At 38.6% G+C, this 19,815-nt stretch overlaps 1 protein-coding gene across 2 annotated transcripts in view; it reads left to right on the plus strand.

Annotated features, from left to right (window-relative positions):
• fggy (FGGY carbohydrate kinase domain containing) overlaps positions 1-19,815 on the plus strand; it is a 178,323-nt gene that overhangs the window by 59,174 nt on the left and 99,334 nt on the right. For both annotated transcript variants that reach the window (XM_033028522.1, XM_033028523.1), the window contains exon 6: positions 9,457-9,572. In XM_033028522.1, the coding sequence (XP_032884413.1) occupies positions 9,457-9,572 (116 nt within the window). The remainder of the gene's footprint in view (positions 1-9,456; positions 9,573-19,815) is intronic.

The following is a 19,815-nucleotide window of genomic DNA, read 5'->3' on the forward strand; positions in this document are numbered from 1 at the left end:
ATTTCCAAACTGACATAGTTTCTTTCCTGAACATAACGTTATGCACCAAATGGAAAAGGCTATCTCAGTGGATGAAAGGAGTGATTTCTGAGTTTTGCTCGATAATTTAGAGCTCCATTCATAGGGAAAATGAGTCAGAGTGTCAGATTATGATGGTATAGTCCTGCAGCTAAACCACATTTCCGCAGGAATGTTTTTTTTGATGAAAAGACGGAGTGCCAAATTTGTCTTGGTCGTGTTGATGCTCCTTTAAAAAAAAAAAACATTACGTTGCCTTTTCTGCTCGCTTACACCTTGGTGTAATTCTACTTACCGGTATAACTTGTGTCGGAAAATTTTAACAAGGGTACAGAAATATATTTGGAAACTGTCATAACTTACAGGAAAAATATAACTATATAAGATAATAGTAAAATCAGAGAGCAGTGGTAATTACAGTTAATGCTGAAAAGGCAATTCAGGTCAAAAATGGAATCGAACATTAAATTCTTCTTTGAAATATGCCATTTTGAGTAAAATATGTGCAACAAGTATCCATTGAACAGTGAATCAGCACTGGGAGAATATAAATATATCTTGGAGGCTATACTAGACTGTTTTTTCATTGTCTAGACACTGATGCAGTAATTAAAACGAACAAAATGAGGGAACACAGAGTTTAATCGGTTGAAACAAGCTTTCTTTAATATACCAGTTAAATTAGGACTGTACAGTAATAAGATGAAATGATTAATTTAGCACAAAATGAATTAAAAATGAATTTTTGTACTAAAATTTGAAATAATTTGGGAGAATTGACGATAAAATGATAAAAGCATTGCATTAGCAGATTACAATATGGAAGTAAATGCTTTGTTGTGAGACTGAAGGAACAAACTGCACAGTAGAATAACCACATCATCTTATCATGTTGTGTATCATGTTTAGTCTTAAAACATGAATTACCAATCTGAAACCTCATAAATGTTCAGATATATATTTAATTTTGATCATTTTTTTAAATTAAAAAGTACATGTTACATCTTCAGAATTGTCGAAGAAACTTTATATAAAAATAATTATTCATATACATTTGGAGAAAACATGGAAACACATACAATGTATCACCCATTAACAATTGAGATAAATGACCAATTGTTTTATTTAAATTGTTCATAACATTGGATGAAATTTTGATCCTAATTTCCTTTTTGGATCAACATACAATATCCTCCCAGGAGGTGACTTTTGTCAGGAGTATACACAAATTCACAATGATCCTGGAGACACATTAATATTGGGTGTGCTGTGCTCTTCTCAAACCCAATGAAAAGCAAAATCAGTTCTTTACATCTTAACATTAAATTTCATGTTGATTCTTTCAATTTTCTTTGTCCACATTAGCATATAAGGCTAACACCAGACTGCATACCTTCCTTTCCTTCACCCGGTCTCATATGAAACTTTTAAACTTTCCATTTCTGTTCAACATAAGGATGAGCTGTGCACCTCTTTGCATTTGACACACAAACCCAGGGTAACTCAATTTTTTCCTCGTCATAATTTTTACCTTAGGATTTGCATTTGTCTTGGATGCGTGTCTTGGTTTGAGACTATTCTCATAAAATTCTGACGATCCTCTGCAGTTACCTTCTTCGCAAGATCATTACATAGTGAGCTATTATTATAAGCATTCAAGACAATGTGACAATACATGGAGGATGTTGCTCTTGTAGTTCCTTTGCCTTTTTTCCCCAGGCATTCTGGTGTTCTTTAGTATAGGAAAGTATGTTGTTTCACTTTATTTTTAAATTACTTTAATCAGATGGAATACTGGATTCAATTTCTTTTCTCATTACACACATTAAAAAAGCATTCAAATTTCCATAGAGGCTATTGATTTATATTTATCCGTGATTTAAAGATGAACAATTCTGGTTGGATATGCGGGAAATGGAGGGATATGGATCACGTGCAAGCAGACGAGATTAATTTAACTCAGCATGATGTTTAGCATGGATATTGTGAGCTGAAAGACGTGTATCTGCGTTGTACGACTCTATCTTCTAGTTGGCTTACATTGTAAGAATTTATATCTGCACATAAATATTCCCAGTGGATATTAACATTGGGTGTCAGCGAATGGAACTTTACTAATTAGCTGGATTCCATATAAGGATTTAAAATAAATTGTTTGTTTTTAACTCCTGCCCGACAGTAATAACAATCTGTTTCCAGTTTCTGTTCTACCTTTGGTTTTACTAAAAAAGCATGTGCCAATTCATAGACTGGACCTTTGGGAACATCACACTACACCACTGGCAGCACATGACAGCAGCCTGGCTGACCTCAGATTTTCCATAGAAAGAAGCAAGAGCAAATATATCAGAGTGAAAATATATGAATATATATTTTTTAATATCAGGTGCTGCATTTGTATTTGACTGCATTTGACTGCTTATTGCTTAACGAGAAGAGATGAGTTTATTTCGCATTCAGCTGCACATATGCAAGCAGTCAGAGTTCAGAGTTCAAGTATGGGTTTGTGGTTGGACTACAGTAGGGGTTTATCATCATTGATATTGACAACACTGCTGCTCAGTATGTAGCAGTATGACTCTAGGAAGAGTCTTAGGTAGGTCCTCTGAGACAGCCACCTTCTTTCCCCCTTCAGGTCTTTCTGATAAGTCCTTGCCTTCTAGCCCTAATTAATTGTCCAGCTCATTTTGAAGGCTCAGTAAAACCTAGACCCTTTTAGTGAAAAAAGGTAAACCTGAGCTCAGTGCTCATCTAGACTGCCAATAACATTTATCTAGTGTCTTCTGCCCCATGGAATAAAATGAAATTTGCACCAAATGGGCCAACAACAGACCTATAAGTGAACAATGATTCCTTTAAACAGCTCAGATCCAGGACACATGACTTGTGTTCAGCCTTGCTTTCCTGTGCACGGCCCACATGCACTGTTAACTACATGCAAACTACATGCATGCAAACAAAGTTGTTCACTGTATCTCGGTTCATGCAACAATAATAATCTAATATCACATAAAAGCAAACAATTACAATCCTAATCTATAGAGTTTTAATCAATGCCTAATATTTCATTTGTGAGCAACTTGATTTTAACCTAGTTACAGTAATACTAAAATTAATAATTTTGTTAATTTTATTGGTTTGTCAGATAATTTTCCGGTAAATTAAACATTGTTAATTTTTGATGGTCTGTATATTGGTTTGATATTTTTTTTATTGTCCTTGTTTTTATACTGTCCAACAGACAAAGACTTTGAGTACCAAACATATGAAGGTTATTGAAATACATAAATAAATTCCGATCCAAACATAATGTTTGCCATCTCAATCAATATGCTATGTGTCAGTTCACATTAGTTACTTTCCTTTGTTACTTAAGTAGTTAGATGAACACTAAAAAAATTAGACAACAGTACTTAGATGATTGGCAAAAAGGTTGATATGAAAAATGGATTGGGCATTCATTATTCATTAGTCCAAACTTTATAAAATGGCTCTTGCTTAATGGAGAATAATGACAGATCCTTTGAAAACAAAGCTGATTTTGGCTTGAAGCCAAAACACAATCTTCCCTTTCGTATTTCCAGACTAATGGTTTTGAAATGGTCAATAATTAAACCAACAAACTCTACAATTTAATGTGAGCTTCCCGTTCACCGAATAAATCTAGATATTTGAATTTATTCCCTGACTTAAACCAGGTTTAAGTTTGAAAACAAACAAAAATTGCATAGCTTATCGTTAATTATTGATTGTATCATTGTCTAGCTGTGTGGAAATATCATATGTCATATTTAGAGTGAAAAAAAATTCCATCCTCTGCAAAGAAATTCCATTCCTAATGCAAAGAAAGCCATCTGGAATTGTATCATACACTGATACTGGTCAACAACAAAACATGAAGTATGTTAAAAAAAATACACTGATATATTGTAATAGTTCTTGTTTAAATTGCGATTATAATCAAGCTGAGGCTGTTTTTTAGGCTTTCAATAGTGTTTGATGAGATGTGCACAGTAGAACCATTACTAAAGTTGGTAGTGGAGTATGGCAGCCAGCATAATGGGTATAAAATAAAGTGGATAGAAAACAAAGATTAGGGGTTATAGATAAAAGAAGAGCAACTTTGTCCCCAAAAGTCAATGCAAAATCCTCTGTCGCTTAGCTCTAGCAAAAATCATAGACAACCCTTAATTGCATAATATAGTTAATATTGAGTAATATGCAAAGCTTCATAAAACATGGCTATATGGCAAATTAACTTCCATTTAGGTAGAACATAGAACAGTACAGCACAGGAATAGGCCCTTTGGCCCACAATGTCCATGGCAAACATGATGCCATATTAAACTAATTTCTGCTTGCATGTGACCCATATCTCCACATGCCTGCATATCCATGTACCTATGTAATAGCTTCTTAAATGCCACTATCATATCTGCACCCAACATTATATTGGTGGTGTTCCAGGCACCCACCCTGGCTCCCTATGTGAAAAAAACTTGTCCTACACATCTCCTTTGAACTTTGCCCCTCTCACCTTAAAGCTATTCTCTGTGGTCTTTGCCATTTCCACCCTAAGTAAAAGGTTCTGATTGTTTACCCTATCTATGGTTCTCATGATTTATACACTTCTATCCAAGTCTCCCTTCAGCCACCGACACTACAGAGAAAACAATCTAACTTTGTCCAAACTCTTCACATAACAGGCACCTTCTAATCCAGTCAGCATTCTGGTAAAGATGCGTTGCACTCTCTCCAAGGCATCTACAATCTTCCTGTAAAGGGGTGTAATTGTGTAATGTCCATTTTAGTAGGAGGAAGAAGAGTGCTACATATTCCATGCAAGAAAAGGGCAAAGAAGCAAATGGATATAGATGTATAGATTTCACAGATCATTAAAATGAAGCGGGTTTGATTCTGACCTTAAGTATGTCTTTGTGCTCCAGTTTCCTCAGAAATTAAAAGATGTGCTATGTACTGTAAATTACCCCAGAGTGTAAAATAATACCAAAAAGAATCTAAGTCAAATTGATGGAAATGAATAAGTTGTGGGAGTTTAAGGAAATAAGGATAATGGGTTATTTCCCTGGGAGCTGTCATGGACCTGATGGGCTGAATTTCCCCCTTGTAAGGCATCATGAAAAGTTTAGATATTTATGGATGTTAGGTAAGTACATAAGGAAATTAAAAACATATTTGGTGAGTTGAGACAAATATAGTTGAAGGAGGCTTGCCATATACATTCCCCACAGCCCTCAATTTCCTAAATCTGCAAAACTTTACCATCCTCCATTTTAAATATCTCCAGTGTTCAAAACTCTCCAGGGTCGAAAATCCCAGAGATACACCATCGTCTGTGAGAAGCATAGCTAAGGTAACAAAGCAACATTAATGTTAATAATGTCCATATCTTGCCCAGCATTTAAACAAATGGACATTCTGGCTGCGAGTCAGAAGAGTTGGAGTGTGAATATGTGAATGATTTGCTTCTGACACCACTGAGCCTTTTCACCATCTTCTAGATACAAGTCAGGAGGGCATGTTGGGATACTCTCCAGCATTACTTCAACAAAATTTAAGAAGCTGAACGTCACAAACATTTACACCCTCCCCCACAATTATACTGAAACGACATTGTGTGCAAAATACAAAATGCATTGCTATTACTCATCAAGCTACATCAAAAGTACCTCCCAAAGCCATGATCTCTGCCATCATAAAGACAAAGGCAGCAGATGTATTGGAACAGCACAGGCTGCTAGTTCCCCTTAATGTCAAATATCATTCTGGCTATTACCATTCTTTCTTTGTCACCAGGTTTGTATGTTGGAACTCCACCTAAACAGCTCTGTGGAATTACTTTCACCAGAACAATTGCAGATTGGCAATAATTGTTGGTATTGCCAGTTCTGCCTATATTTTGTAAATGAATTATAAAAAAAGAATGCCAGCACCAAAAGGATGCACTGTGACTTTCAATGATCGGGAGGGCTTACAATTGTTGGGCAGAGATAACATGGAATTGATTTTTTGGATTGGCAGCTTTTGCTTACACTGTATGCTTAAAAAGGTGTTTTAAATGAAGCATACAGTAAGTGAAGAAATTGCAATCTGCAATTTAACCTTATGAGAAAACAAGGTTGCAGAGTGAATTACTTAGCAAAGGGTTGTGTTTATTACAACTGAACCACATGTTTTAAACATGCTTTAACTTGCTTGAAATATACAATCATGAGGAATAATATGTTACTTTGCAGGTGCAACATACATCATCCAGACAGTGTCTAAAATTAGGAAACAAATTACAGCAATTATTTGACATTCCACTGAATGTGCATCGAGTTTATTTTTGGAGCTGCTAGCTCAGTGATAGAAAAACTGAGAGTGGCAAAACATTTTGCTGGAATGTGATAATTATCGTTGCAAGCAAACCTGTACACTGATTTTGTTGTTTTGCTGGCATAAAAAATCAATATAAAACACAGATTTCCAATTCAAAATGTAAGAATCGTATTGTTGCTTAAGCATTGCTTATTTTTTATCACCATTACTGTTAAGTCTAGCTTTACAATTTATTCTGCAAAACATTAATTTTTTACTCTTTTACATTCATTCTCCCTTCACCTCCCTCCAATCACACCCCCGATTACTCTGTAATCTCCTATGATTGTTCCCCTTGTGATGTGTTCCAACACTTTTAATACATTGTTTTTCTGCTCTAATTGTCTTTTTTTATAGACACAAAATGCTGGAGTAACTCAGCGGGTGAGGCAGCATCTCTGGAGAGAATGAGTGGGCGACGTTTCGGGTCGAGACCCTTCTTTAGACTGATGTCAGAGGAGGGGGTGGGACAGAGATAGAATGTAGTCTGAGAACTGGGAAGGGGAAGGGGATGGAGAGAGAAAGCAAGGGCTATCTGAAGTTAGAGAAGTCAATGTCCATACCGCTGGGGCGTAAACTACCCAAGCAAAATATGAGGTGCTGTTCCTCCAATTTGCGCTGGACCTCACTCTGACAATGGAGGAGGTCCAGGACAGAAAGGTCAGATTGGGAATGGGAGGGGCAGTTGAAGTGCTGAGCCACCAGGAGATCAGATAGGTTAAGACAGACTGAGCGGAGCTGTTCAGTGAAACGATCGCCGAGCCTGCTCTTGGTCTCTCCGATGTAGAGAAGTTGACACCTGCAACAGCGGATACAGTAGATGAGGTTGGAGCAGGTCGTTATTTATATTGTGGATCCACATTCTCTTTGCATATTCAAGATGCATTGAGGTGGTTTTTTCTGCTTGTTTTTTACGCAGTGACACCATCTCCCTCCATCTGCTTGAATTTGTTTTAATCATGAACACCCTCATACTTTAGCTCCAGCCATTTTCTCCTGATTAGGTTTGATTTTATGGATATACCTCTTCCTATCCTACTCTATTTTACGTAGGTCTTTGTTGATGTTGCTTTGTTGATGTGAGAAAACTGACAGGCAAGGCAGATAAATTCAAGGCATTATGAAGGTGAAAGAGAGGAAAGGGAGTTGCGATATTGATGAGAAAGAACATTATTGCTGCATTTAGAGATTATATTCCTGGTTGATCATCCTGTGAGGCAACAGGGGTTCAATTTGAAATGAGAAAGGGTCATCACTTTAATATGATTTACTAAAGCCCCTCCTACCCAATTCTTACGGGGAAATAGAAGAGCAAATATGTAGAGAGATCACAGATAGGTAGAAATAATAAGGTCATAACTGGGTCTGCCAAATTGCAAGGGGATCAGATGAGACAGAATGTATTTAGTGAATCCAGGAAAGTGTGCTCAAGAAATATGTGGTAGCCCATTAATTTAATTAGCCTAATAAATTAATTCAAATAAACATGAGGTATCGGATTTTGAGATGTCGAACCAAGGCAGACTCTTCACAGTGAACAGTAGGGTCCTAGGGAGTGTTGAACATCAGAGGGATTGAGGAGTACATGTACATAGTTCCCTGAAAGTGGTGCCACAGGCAGATAGCTTGATGAAGAAGCTTTTGGCATGCTGGCCATGTCAACGAATTGAGTATAGAAGTCAGGATACAACGTTACAGTTGTACAAGATGTTGGAATATAGTGTTCAGTTTTGGTCACCCCAAGACAGGAAAGATGCCATTAAACTGAAAAGAGTGCAGAGAAGATTTACGAGCATGTTGCCAGGAATCAAGGGCCTAAGCTGTAGGGAGAGGTTGGGAAGCTTAGACTTTATTCTGTGCAGTGCAGGAGGCTGAGAGGTGTTCTTATAGAAATGTACAAAATAATGAGGGGGATAGATAGGATGAATGATCAGTCTTTTATCCAGCGTAGAGGAATCAAGAACTAGAAGGCCTAGATTTTAGGTGAAAGGGGAAAGATTTAATAGGAATCTGAGGGGCAACTTTCTCACACAGAGGGTGGTGAGTATATGGAAGAAGCTGCCAGGGGAGGTAGTTGAGACGGATGCAATGACAACATTTAAAAGATGTTTGGACAAGTACATGCATAGGAAAGATTCAGATGGATATGGGGCACACACGGGTAAATGGGATGAGCTTAGATGGAGCATCCTGGTCAGCATTGGCAAGTTGGACCAAAGGAACTGTTTCTGTGATTCATGACTTAATGAATCTATAATTTCATTGACGGTTTGAAGGCAATATTTTATTTAGAGTTTAATTTTGTTAATCTCCAATCAAAAGAAACAGCACCAGATGGTCTGGTTTCCTTAAAGTGCACAACTCATTGACAACACACATGTTGTTATCAAACAACTCAACGGGCATTTGTTAATGTAACGTCAGACCAAATGGACAGAAATAGCGCAGATGAATGTATTGTTCATTAACAGAGTCTCCAGCCCCTTCATTTTTCCGGAGAAGGAACTGTTTGCGGTAATTTTTTAATCAATAAGCAATGACATTTTGATCAGGTCTCAAACTTATTTCAAAATTAAATTGTCTATCCCATAAGGCAAACAGAGGCTGTGACAATGCATTGGGCTCCTCAGTTATGTTAGAGTTAGTTATGCACTGGATTTGAACTTCCTGGGAAAAACTAAATTTATAAGTGATTTGGATTGTCACCAACAAACATTAAAAAAAAATAGCCTGGACTTTCTGCTGTCTGACTTCCCGAGCTTTTCCAGCATTTTCTGCTTATTATATTATATATGTTTATCATGGTGTTTTATCATTAATATTTTATTATTATTAATGTTTAGTGTTTTCCGAGTCATTCGTAACTGTCACTGTATGTCATGTTGTTACTTGTGGGCGGAGCACCAAGGCAAATTCCTTGTATGTGAATACTTGGCCAATAAACTTACTTACTGTATTATATGAAACAATAATTTGTAAATAATTTATCAAATTCATTTGCGTTAATAAATCCAGTGAGAAATAGACAGTAACTGCTTTCTTTACTTTAATTTCTAGATCTCTTTGTACCTTGGTTTGTAAATGGACTTACTCTGCACAAACAGGCTGGGATGACGGCTTCTGGAAGCAGATTGGACTTGAGGATTTGACAGTCAACAATCATTCAAAAATAGGTACATTGCAATAACAGTTGTTAACATGTATGTGTTTAATTGGGTATATAAAATGGGATATTTAATACTTGTGTGCTGTTTATCATATAATAGAAGTGTATGCAGCTATAAACAGTTATTCTAATGAAACAACATTCCTGGCTAATAGCTTGAGTACAGGAGGTTCTCTAATATATTTGTGAGATTGTTTCAAAATCCCTCCATTTGGCTGATCCAGGGAATATTTTGCTTAATTTAGGTTAGTCGTATTTGGATCTACTTGCCATTGAAATAAATGCAAATTAATTTCTGCAAATCAATATTAAGTTTCGGGTGGTTACAACCCATTACCATTGGCTGAAGGGTGGGTTAAGAACTCAGTTTGCTTTGAGCTTGAAACCCAAATTGAAAACATACAGGCATTCTAATCAGAGTTATGTGTTACCAATAGAGTCATAGAGTCATAGATTAATACAGTGGGAAACAGGCCCTTCAGCCCAATTCGCTCACACCGGCCAACAATGTCCCAGCTACCCTAGTCCCACTTGCCTGCGCTTGGTCCATATCCTTCCAAACTTGTCCTATCCATGTACCTGTCCAACTGTTTCTTAAACAATGGGATAGTCCCAGCCTCACTACCTCCTCTGGCAGCTTGTTCCATACACCCACCACCCTCGGTGTGAAAATGTTGCCTCTCAGATTCCTATTAAATCTTTTCCCCTTCATCTTGAACCTATGTGACATTACAAATTCTTCAAGCACCATTTTACACTTGATTTTACCTCAAACCAAGGGCTAGTAGTATATTACAGCTCTTTGTATTGTGATAATCACTTAAACCTGTGATAATCACAAGAATAATTTTAACACCACTTTTGCTCCTTGTAGCTACTTTCCACTCTCATTTCACGCTGAGAATTCTTAAAGAATAGAACATGCTCACAAAAATAAGTGGCCGTTATTACATTTTTTTTTTCCTTTTGACTTCCTGCCAAAAAATTGGAAGAATGTGCTTCCCTCTTATTTTAGGATATTTGGCAAACACCGTACAGACTGGCCCCAATATTCAACAGTTATTGTTGATCATCCTCATTGGTATATTATTGTCATGTGTACTGACAATGAAAAACCTTGTTTTACATGCTATCTTGTCAAATCACATTATACATGAGCACAAGCAAGTTATAAGTAAGTACAACAGGTTGGCGCAGAGGTAGTTGCTGCCGTACAACCTCGGAGACCCAGGTTCGATCCTGACCTCGGGTGCTGTCTGTATGGTTTGCATGTTCTCCCTGTGAATGCCTGGGCTATTTCCGGGAGCTCTGGTTACCTCCCACATTCCAAAGACATGCAGCTTTGTAGGTTAATTGCCTTCTGTAAATTGGCCCTCATGTGTAGGAGAGAACTAGTGTACGGGGGATTGTTGGTCAATGCGGGGGATAGTGGCTCAAAGGGCCTGTTTCAAAGGTATTTTATTGTCACATGTACCAATTAAGGTACAGTGATATGCAAATTACCATGCAGCCAGATGAAAAAAAAAATCAACAAGACACACAACTACATAAAAGTTAACATAAACATCCACCACAGCGGATTCCCCACATTCCTCACTGCGATGGATGAGGCAAAAAAGTCCAATCTTCTTCCTCTTTATTTTCCCGCGGTCGGGGCAGTTGAACCATCCGTCGGGCGATCGAAGCTCCTGCAGCTGGTGGTCGAAGCCCCCGCGTTGGGGTGATCAAAACTCCCGTGTCAGGGCAGTCGAAACTACCGCGGCTTGGAGTTCCCGAAGTCGGTCTCTGACCAGAGACGGCGGGCTCCGTGATGTTAAAGCCCGCAAGCACCCATGGTTGGAGGCCCCCAGGGGCCGCGGCTCCACGAAGTTAAAGTCCCGTTGGCACCCGCAGTGGAGCTCTCAGAAGTCGGTCTCCAGCAAAAGCCGCCAACTCCTCGATGTTAGGCCGCAGTGTGGATTGAGATACGATACAGAAAAAAATCGCATCTCCGTCGAGGTAAGAGATTATAAAAAATTTCCCTCAACTCACCCACCCCCCCCACCTTCCACATAAAACAAGCTAAAGAACACTAAAAACATACGTTTAACATATTATTAAAACACAAAGAAGGAAAGGACAGACAGACGTGTTCAAGAAGGAACTGCAGATGCTGGAAGATCGAAGGTACACAAAAATGCTGGAGAAACTCAGCGGGTGCAGCAGCATCTATGGAGCGAAGGAAATGGGTGACGTTTCGGGCCGAAACGTCACCCATTTCCTTCGCTCCATAGATGCTGCTGCACCCGCTAAGGACAGACAGACTGTTGGCGAGGCAGCCATTGCTGGCGCCACCCAGTGATGTATCCACACTGTATCTCTAAACTAAACTAAAGCTAAAGGGAAAAAAAACAGAGTGCCAAATATAATGTTGCAGTGCTACATTCTACTGTAATTATTACTGAGCCGTGGTTTGTCTTCATTGCAAGAGGTTTTTAGCACAGGAGCAAGGAGATATTAATGTAATTATACAGAGTCATGGGTCGATCATACCTTCAGAACAGTGCAATTTTGATATCCTTATTTACGAAAGGTCATACTTGACACAGGAATGCAACGAAGAACACTAGGCTGATTCATGGATGGTGGCATTATCATCTGAAGAGAGATTAGTTTTGGTTTGTGTTCACTACACTTGGGAAGAATGAGAGGAGATCAGATATAGAAATATCGAAAATTGTGACAGGACCTGACAGGCTGGATGCAGGAAAGATGTTTCCCCTGGATGGACGCAATGTAACCACCTTGGGATATGGGGTAAGACATTTGGGACTGAGATGAGGAGCAATTTCTTCACTAAGAAGGTAATGGAATTCTCTACATCGAAGGCTGTAGATGTAAATTCGCTGTCCATATTTCAGGAGGAAGATCGATTACTATCCACAAAAAGCATTAATGGATACCAAGATAGAGTAAAATAATGTATTGAGGTAGAGGATCTGCCATGATTATATCCAATGCCAGGATAGCCTAGAAAGGGCTTAGAGGCCTACTCGTGTTTCTATTTTTTAATATTTGTATGTTCTATATGCATGGTGAGAGGAGAAGGAATAACCCTTTTCCCAGGATGGAAATATCAAATATTCGAGGGCATTGCTTTAAGGTGAAAGGGACAAAGTTTAAATGTGTGCGTGTCATGTTTTTTTGCACAGAGCGGGCAGAGTGCCTGGAATGCACTTCCAGGGGTAGTGGTCGAGAAAACGATAGTGGTATTTAAAAAATATTTGGATAAGCACATGGATATACTGGGAAAGGAGGGATGTGGATTATGTGCAGGCAGATATGAGTTGGTCTCAGCATCTTGTTTGGTCCAGACATTGTGGGATAAAGAGCATGTAGGTAGTGTCGATAGAAGCGTCTATATGTTTCTGGCCATTGCACATTTAACTGCAGAGCTTTCCCAGTTGCTACAGGGATATATGCATCACATATAATTGACATATGCAGTAATGTTACTGGTGAATAATGGCCTGAGACTTTCCTGAATTTATAAATGTGCCTTTTCTCCACTGATCTTCCTCCATTACATAACTGAAAAATAAGTTTTGATACTGGGCAGTCCACCCCTTGCCTGCAGATTCATACCTGATGTTAGGCTTTCCAGACTTTGCTTATTAAATTTCTCCTTTCAAGAATGACCTGCATCCGTATATTGCCTTGCTGAGCACAGTGCAAATTACAATCCTTCAGAAGTGTGACCATTGGTGCAAATGGGCAACATGATTGCCTTTTTATAAATATAGAAATTCCACAAATGACTAGCTTATTTGTTTCAGAGATATTGGTTGAAGAATAAATATTGGCCAAAACTCTGAGATGAACTCCCTTGCACTCTTTTGAAACTAATGCTATCCTTTACAATGCTAAACGATGCTATAGAGGCCTTCTACCCTATTTAGACTTTATTTCTAATAGCTGGCGTGACATTAACTGTCTCAACTTTTCCACTCCCCTTACGTACTCTAACCTCACCCCCTCTGAACGTGCAGCCTTACGCTCACTCTGCAGCAACCCTGACATTATCATCACACCCACCTGCAACAGAGGTGCCCAGCTGACCTCTACCATTCCGAGGCCAAGCGCCAGGTCTTGAATACCTTCTCCTACTTATCCTTGGACCATGACTCCACAAATAAGCACCAGGCCATAATCTCACAGACCATCTCTGATGTTATCACTTCCGGCAGTCTGCCCTCCATAGCCTCCAACCTTATCGTTCCCCAGCCCCGAACCCGGTTTTACTTTCCTCCCAAAATTCATAAACAGAACAGTCCTGGCAGATCCATTGTTTCTGCCTGCTCCTGTCCCACTGAATTCATTTCCACATTCCATGACTCCATCCCATCTCCCCTTGTCCAATCCCTCCCGACCTGTCCAAGACACATCATACGCCCTACGTCTCTTCAATGATTTCCGTTTTCAAGGCCCACACTCCCTCGTATATACTATCTGAGTCTGAAGAAGGGTCTCGACCAAAAACGTTACCCATTTGTTCCCTCCAGAGATGCTGCCTGTCCCACTGATTCACTCCAACATTTTGTATCTATCTTTTTAATGTTAAGAGGATCTTTAACATTTATTTGAGAAGACAGATGGGAATTCTTGTATTTCGACAAAAGCTTAACATTGTTTAAATGTAAAATGCTGCACTTGCATGGCATGTGTTCTACCAAGTTTGCTGATTTTTTATGTTGATGAAAGCCATTCCTTTTAGGTCTTTTTTTCTCTCCTTAGCAGCTGTTATTTTTATTGTAGTGGATGAGCTGCTTAAATTGTAGGGTTACACCCTTCCAACAGAACAAAGCTGTGCACTGCTGGTAGAGTATTTCCCTGGACTAAACACTCAGTTAAGGCTGGGGCTCTGTGTCCCATTTCACCCCCCATAATTACAGTAATGTAACTGCTCTGGGATAGAGGTGGACCCTCCATATTACCAACTCTTAATTACAATAAGGGCTCTGAAAATATAAATTATTATAACGACATCATCTTACAGATGAGATGAATAATTTTACAGAGAAGATGGAACATGCTGTTTTCAGATGTTATAAAAATAATGGTTCTAAAATAAATATTGTTGATAAAAATAAACTGCAATTCCGATAGCATATTTTCAGTTTTGTTCAAGGATTTTAATGCAGATCATCCCAATTTGTGACACAATGTTTAATTTGGATGATATGCCAAAATAAATGATGTAAACCTTTGATGACAACATTTTTGTAGTATTTTCTTCATTGTTTAAAGATAGAGATACAGCGTGGAAATAGGTCCTTCGGCCCACCGTGTCCACACTGACAAATGATTACCCGTACACTAGTTCTAACCTACACATTAGGGACAATTTACAGAAGCCAATTGACTTACAAACCAATACGTCTTTGGAATGTGGGAGGAAACCAGAGCATCAGGAGGAAACCCACACAGTCACAGGGAGAAAGTGCAAACTCCATACAGACAGCACCCATTGTCAGGATCGAACCTCTGGCACTGTAAGGTAGCAACTCTGCACTGTGCCGCTCTTGTTATTTTATTCATTTGGCTCTTCCCATTTAGTAATCTATAAATTTTGCTACCAATCCCACCTGTGTAAATTAAAGTTTCCAGACAGATTAATGATCAGTTGTAGGTTTAAAGAGGGTTGCTACTATTGTAAAAATTTCAGAAGAGTTCTTCAATTCTTAGTAAACATTTTTGGCACTTATAAGATCTATCGATGCATGTTATCCATCTCCCTTTGCACTATAAAGTAAACAGAATGATATGCACAAGAAATTGGCTGCAATTAGAGTACAGGTACTTAGTAATTCTAATGGAAATTTTGGATCATGGACAAAAAAAGATAAAAGGAGTATTTGCTCCTTCCAGCTCTCCACACTTCTAGATACTCCACAATAATATATTGGCCATCGCAACCAGCAGTCCATCACGAAGACTAAGAATATATTGAGTGCCCAGAGTCTAAAAAATCAATCAACCTTTACCTTATTTTCCATGTAATTATCACCTTTTATTCACTCACATATGCAGCAACACTACTTTCTTGCTGTACTTTTAATGTAGAAAACAGTTCCAAAGCAGTTTATGGAGACATAAGGAAACATACTTCTTATGGAGACAAGGAAGCCAAGAATTCGGAAAAACTAATGCATTTTAAAAGATGAGGAATCACTGAGTAAAAAGAGAAATTTATGGAGGTTAGACTAGGCACTAGATACCTTTGAGACTAGGTAGTGAGCATACTCGTATGGGTCAAGGGGATGATTCTGCACCATGACCTTAGAATCAGGAATGGTCAGTTTGGGAACAAGGGGTTGTAAAAATAAAGAATTATTCAAAAATACAGAGGAACATGGCTGGACAGTGATAAGATTTTGTGCTTAATTATACCAAAATATAAATACATTGTTTTCACATATCAAAGTTGCAATAGTACAAGGGAGATGAATCAGTATTGGGTTTCTCTGGCAGCATCCAGCAAACTAACATTTTCAATGTATGGAATACACCTATCAAACAATGCAATGTTTTCAAACAACCTGTAATTTTGAAATACATTCTGTTTAATCTGCACATTGCTCCTTTCATCTAGACAGATGAAAGAGAATGGTGTTATAATTTTTGATAGAAATTATAATTTATTTTGCAAAGAGTGCAGTATTATAATTACATAATTTTGAAGTGTCGCTTCATGTGAAAAATGGACTCGCTTTCCTGCAAATATTTTGAAATGCAAGACCTTTGGCAAGTTTCACTAGTGTTTTTTTTAATACCTGGAAAAAATCTCACCCAGACAAATGATTTGGCCCCATTTAAACGTGCTTACATCCTTTAAAGCTTTTACACTGTGCTCATCTTATGCACCTCCGTCCTATATTTAACCCTAGGATGTCGCCTCCCCATGTCTTCTTAAAACTTACCTTCCTACTTCTCTCTATCATTAGAAAATGTAGCAGTTACCCTTGGCATCTTCTTCCATGTCACTTACATAATTTGTAAAAGCTTGAGTCCCTTGCTCAGATTCATGTGGCATACCACACATTGCATAATGCCAAACTAAGCAAGACCCTGCATATACACTTAGTTTCCTGTTTGCCAGCCAAGCTTCTGCCCATGCCAATATGTTACAGCCTACATCGTTTTCCATTTTATTTTCCATGTAAACCTTTGATGCAGCACCTTATTAGATGGTTTCTGGAAACTAAATATATTATATCCACTAGTTCTCCTAAATCCAAAGCACATATTATTTGTCAAAGAACTCCAAAAAACTGGTCAAACATAATCTAGTTTTTCCAAAACCCACATTGACTTTGCCTGATTACCTTGAACGTTTCTCAGCATCCTCCTGTAACATTTTTCAATAATAACTTTCCCAATAACTGTCAAAGCCCCAAACTCTGCAATTTCCTTCTGAAGTTCTACTTGCATGCTTTGTGTTTTTATAACACACACACACACACACACACACACACACACACACACACACACACACACACACACACACACACACACACACACACACACACACACACACACACACACACACACAACCCACCCCCACCCTCTCCAGCCTTTGTACCTCATGTCCCTCACTAGAGCAGTCTTCAGCTCTATATCACATCCTGACAGCTGACAGAGTTTAGGAGTGAAATTGTGATAGTCAGGAATAACCGTAAAGCAGTGGAGTCAGAATGAGTCAGAGGACGGATTTCAGAATGGGCAGTGGTCTTTGATGTTTGTGAAATGTAATCCCCCAGCAGTTATCATTTTCCATGTGTTAGGAGCATGATGTTGATATTTAAATTTGCAACCTTACGTGAAGTAGCCAGCTCAGAATGGCAGACATGCATATTGAAAGAGTTGCAAGTGAGCTGTGCCAAAGACCCAGTATCAAAACCTTTGTTGTTAATAATAACTAGCACTGGAAATCACTTAGAAATTAGATGAATGAAAAAACCTAAAATTATTAAGGGATTGGACACGGTAGATGCTGGAAACATATTCCCGATGTTGGGGGAGTCCAGAACCAAGGTCACAGTATACGAATAAAGGGTAGGCCATTTAGAACTGAGATGAGGAAAAACTTTTTCACAGAGAGTTGTGAATTTGTGGAATTCTCTACCTCAATATGCAGTGGAGGCCGATTCACAGGATGCATTCGGAAGAGAGTTGCTCTTAGGGCTAGCAAAATCAACGGATATGGGGAGAAGGCAGGACCGAGGTTCTGATTGTGGATGATCAGTCATGATCACATTGATTGGCGGTGGTGGCTCGAAGGGCCGAATGGCTTACTCCTGCACCTATTGTCTATGTATCTATGTATCTAAAACATACAAATGTGAAAACATAAAAATGTCCAGCCTGTAGTAATTGGCCTATTTATCCACTTTCTCTGTCCTACCCAGGAATTTAAAAATTCCTAACGGAATGCTGTTGCTGTGTCAGCACTTTCTATACAAGTTGATAAATCTATCGCATAGCTTAAAAGCTCTTAAGTTGTTTTTATGTTATATTTAATTTAGGGAGTCCTTTCGGCATGCACAAAATATTTTGAGCCTGAAGTGTTTGCTTGTATTTGGAAGCAGCATAGAGTGCTGAACACGATGCTCACTTGTTTGACGTTGTCAGGGTGTTCAGTTATGTTCAAAAGACCTGACATGATGGTGCCCTACAACTGCTTTTTTATATGGGTTGCCTTAGGAATGAGATGTCTCCTACAGGGTGCTTGATTGCCTGGATGTCAGTCTGGTTGAATTCCGTGTAGGGCTACCTCAAGGCATAGACAACCTGTTGCATTCACAGAATGGCTTTGAGAACTAGTTAGCCCCCACCCCCGCCCCCACCATCCCTGGCTTGTGGCCTATCAATGTGGGGAGCGTTATTGGAGCTAATGAATGCCCGTCACAATTGTTGGCATACAGAAGCATCCGGTAACACATGAAACATTTAAAATATTAAATAAATTAAATTACACTGAGACTTAAAAAATCTGCCTCACACAATGAAAACAATTAAAAATGTTGAAATTAACAAATAAATAGAAAAAAAAGTTCTGCTAATCTTTCTCCTAACAATAGATGCATCCCATTCATTTGAAGATAGACACAAAATGCTGGAGTAACTCAGTGGGACAGGCAGCATCTCTGGAGAGAAGCAATGCTGCCAGAAGGGTTTCGACCCAAAATGTCTCCAGAGATGCTGCCTGTCCCGCTGACTTACTCCAGCATTTTGTGTCTATCTTTGATTTAAACCAGCATCTGCAGTTCTTTCCTATCCCAATCATTTGAATTGTACTGCTGGACGCATCAGGTTTTGCCTATTGAAGGTTTAGTGGGCAGATTGCCAGCCTATTGTTTGGGAAATCTGCAATGGTTCTTGCTGCCTTGCCCTAACCCTTTGCCTCCTCCTCTAGTATATTATTGTAGAGCAGTTTTATTTTAATGTTGTGCTCAACCAAATCCCAAATATGAAAAGTATTAACAGGAATATCTTGGATTAGTAATTATGTACATTTGGAAATATTAATCTATGGAAAGCACCATAACCTCCAAAATATTCATGAGCTGTTTTCCTTTAAAGCATTTTTTTTGGAGCATTGATATGTATCATATGCTTTGGGATTTCATGCAATCCAGCCAGATGGGATAAAACTATCTTAGACAGCTGCTAAAACCCCAAGTGACATTTGTGCAGTCTGAAACCGTCTAAATTCACAGCACAACCTGCCTCACAGCTCTTTTCAGTTGGGACTGATTCAGTGATGCCCTGTGGGAACTGGGGAACGTCTATGTTTGTGCAGTGGGAGTTATTTTATACACAGCTTGATGGAGAGATTATAAAGGTTTCTATCCATGGGATTAGTATCATTAAATGCCTGGTGTACAAATTTGTGATATGTTGAGTTTTTTTTAAACTCTGACTGATTCCCTGATTTTGTGTTCCTGCCAAGAAATGATAGGACTCTGCACCACATTTCATACCTTGACACTTCATCCTTCAGTTTGATGTACATATTGGTTCTGAAATTACACTTTGGGTGTTCATGAACAAGCACTCAAGCTAAAATTCCTGGCTGCCTTTTAACTCTGTTGTAACATGAACCATTTAGTTGAAATGAGTTAAATATATCTTTCCAACTGCACTAATTTATTCTGTAAATATTAGACAAAGATACATATTTTTTAATTAACTCGTCTTCATTTCTACTT

This window comes from Amblyraja radiata, chromosome 10, assembly GCF_010909765.2.
Source record: "Amblyraja radiata isolate CabotCenter1 chromosome 10, sAmbRad1.1.pri, whole genome shotgun sequence".
Lineage (NCBI taxonomy): Eukaryota > Metazoa > Chordata > Chondrichthyes > Rajiformes > Rajidae > Amblyraja > Amblyraja radiata.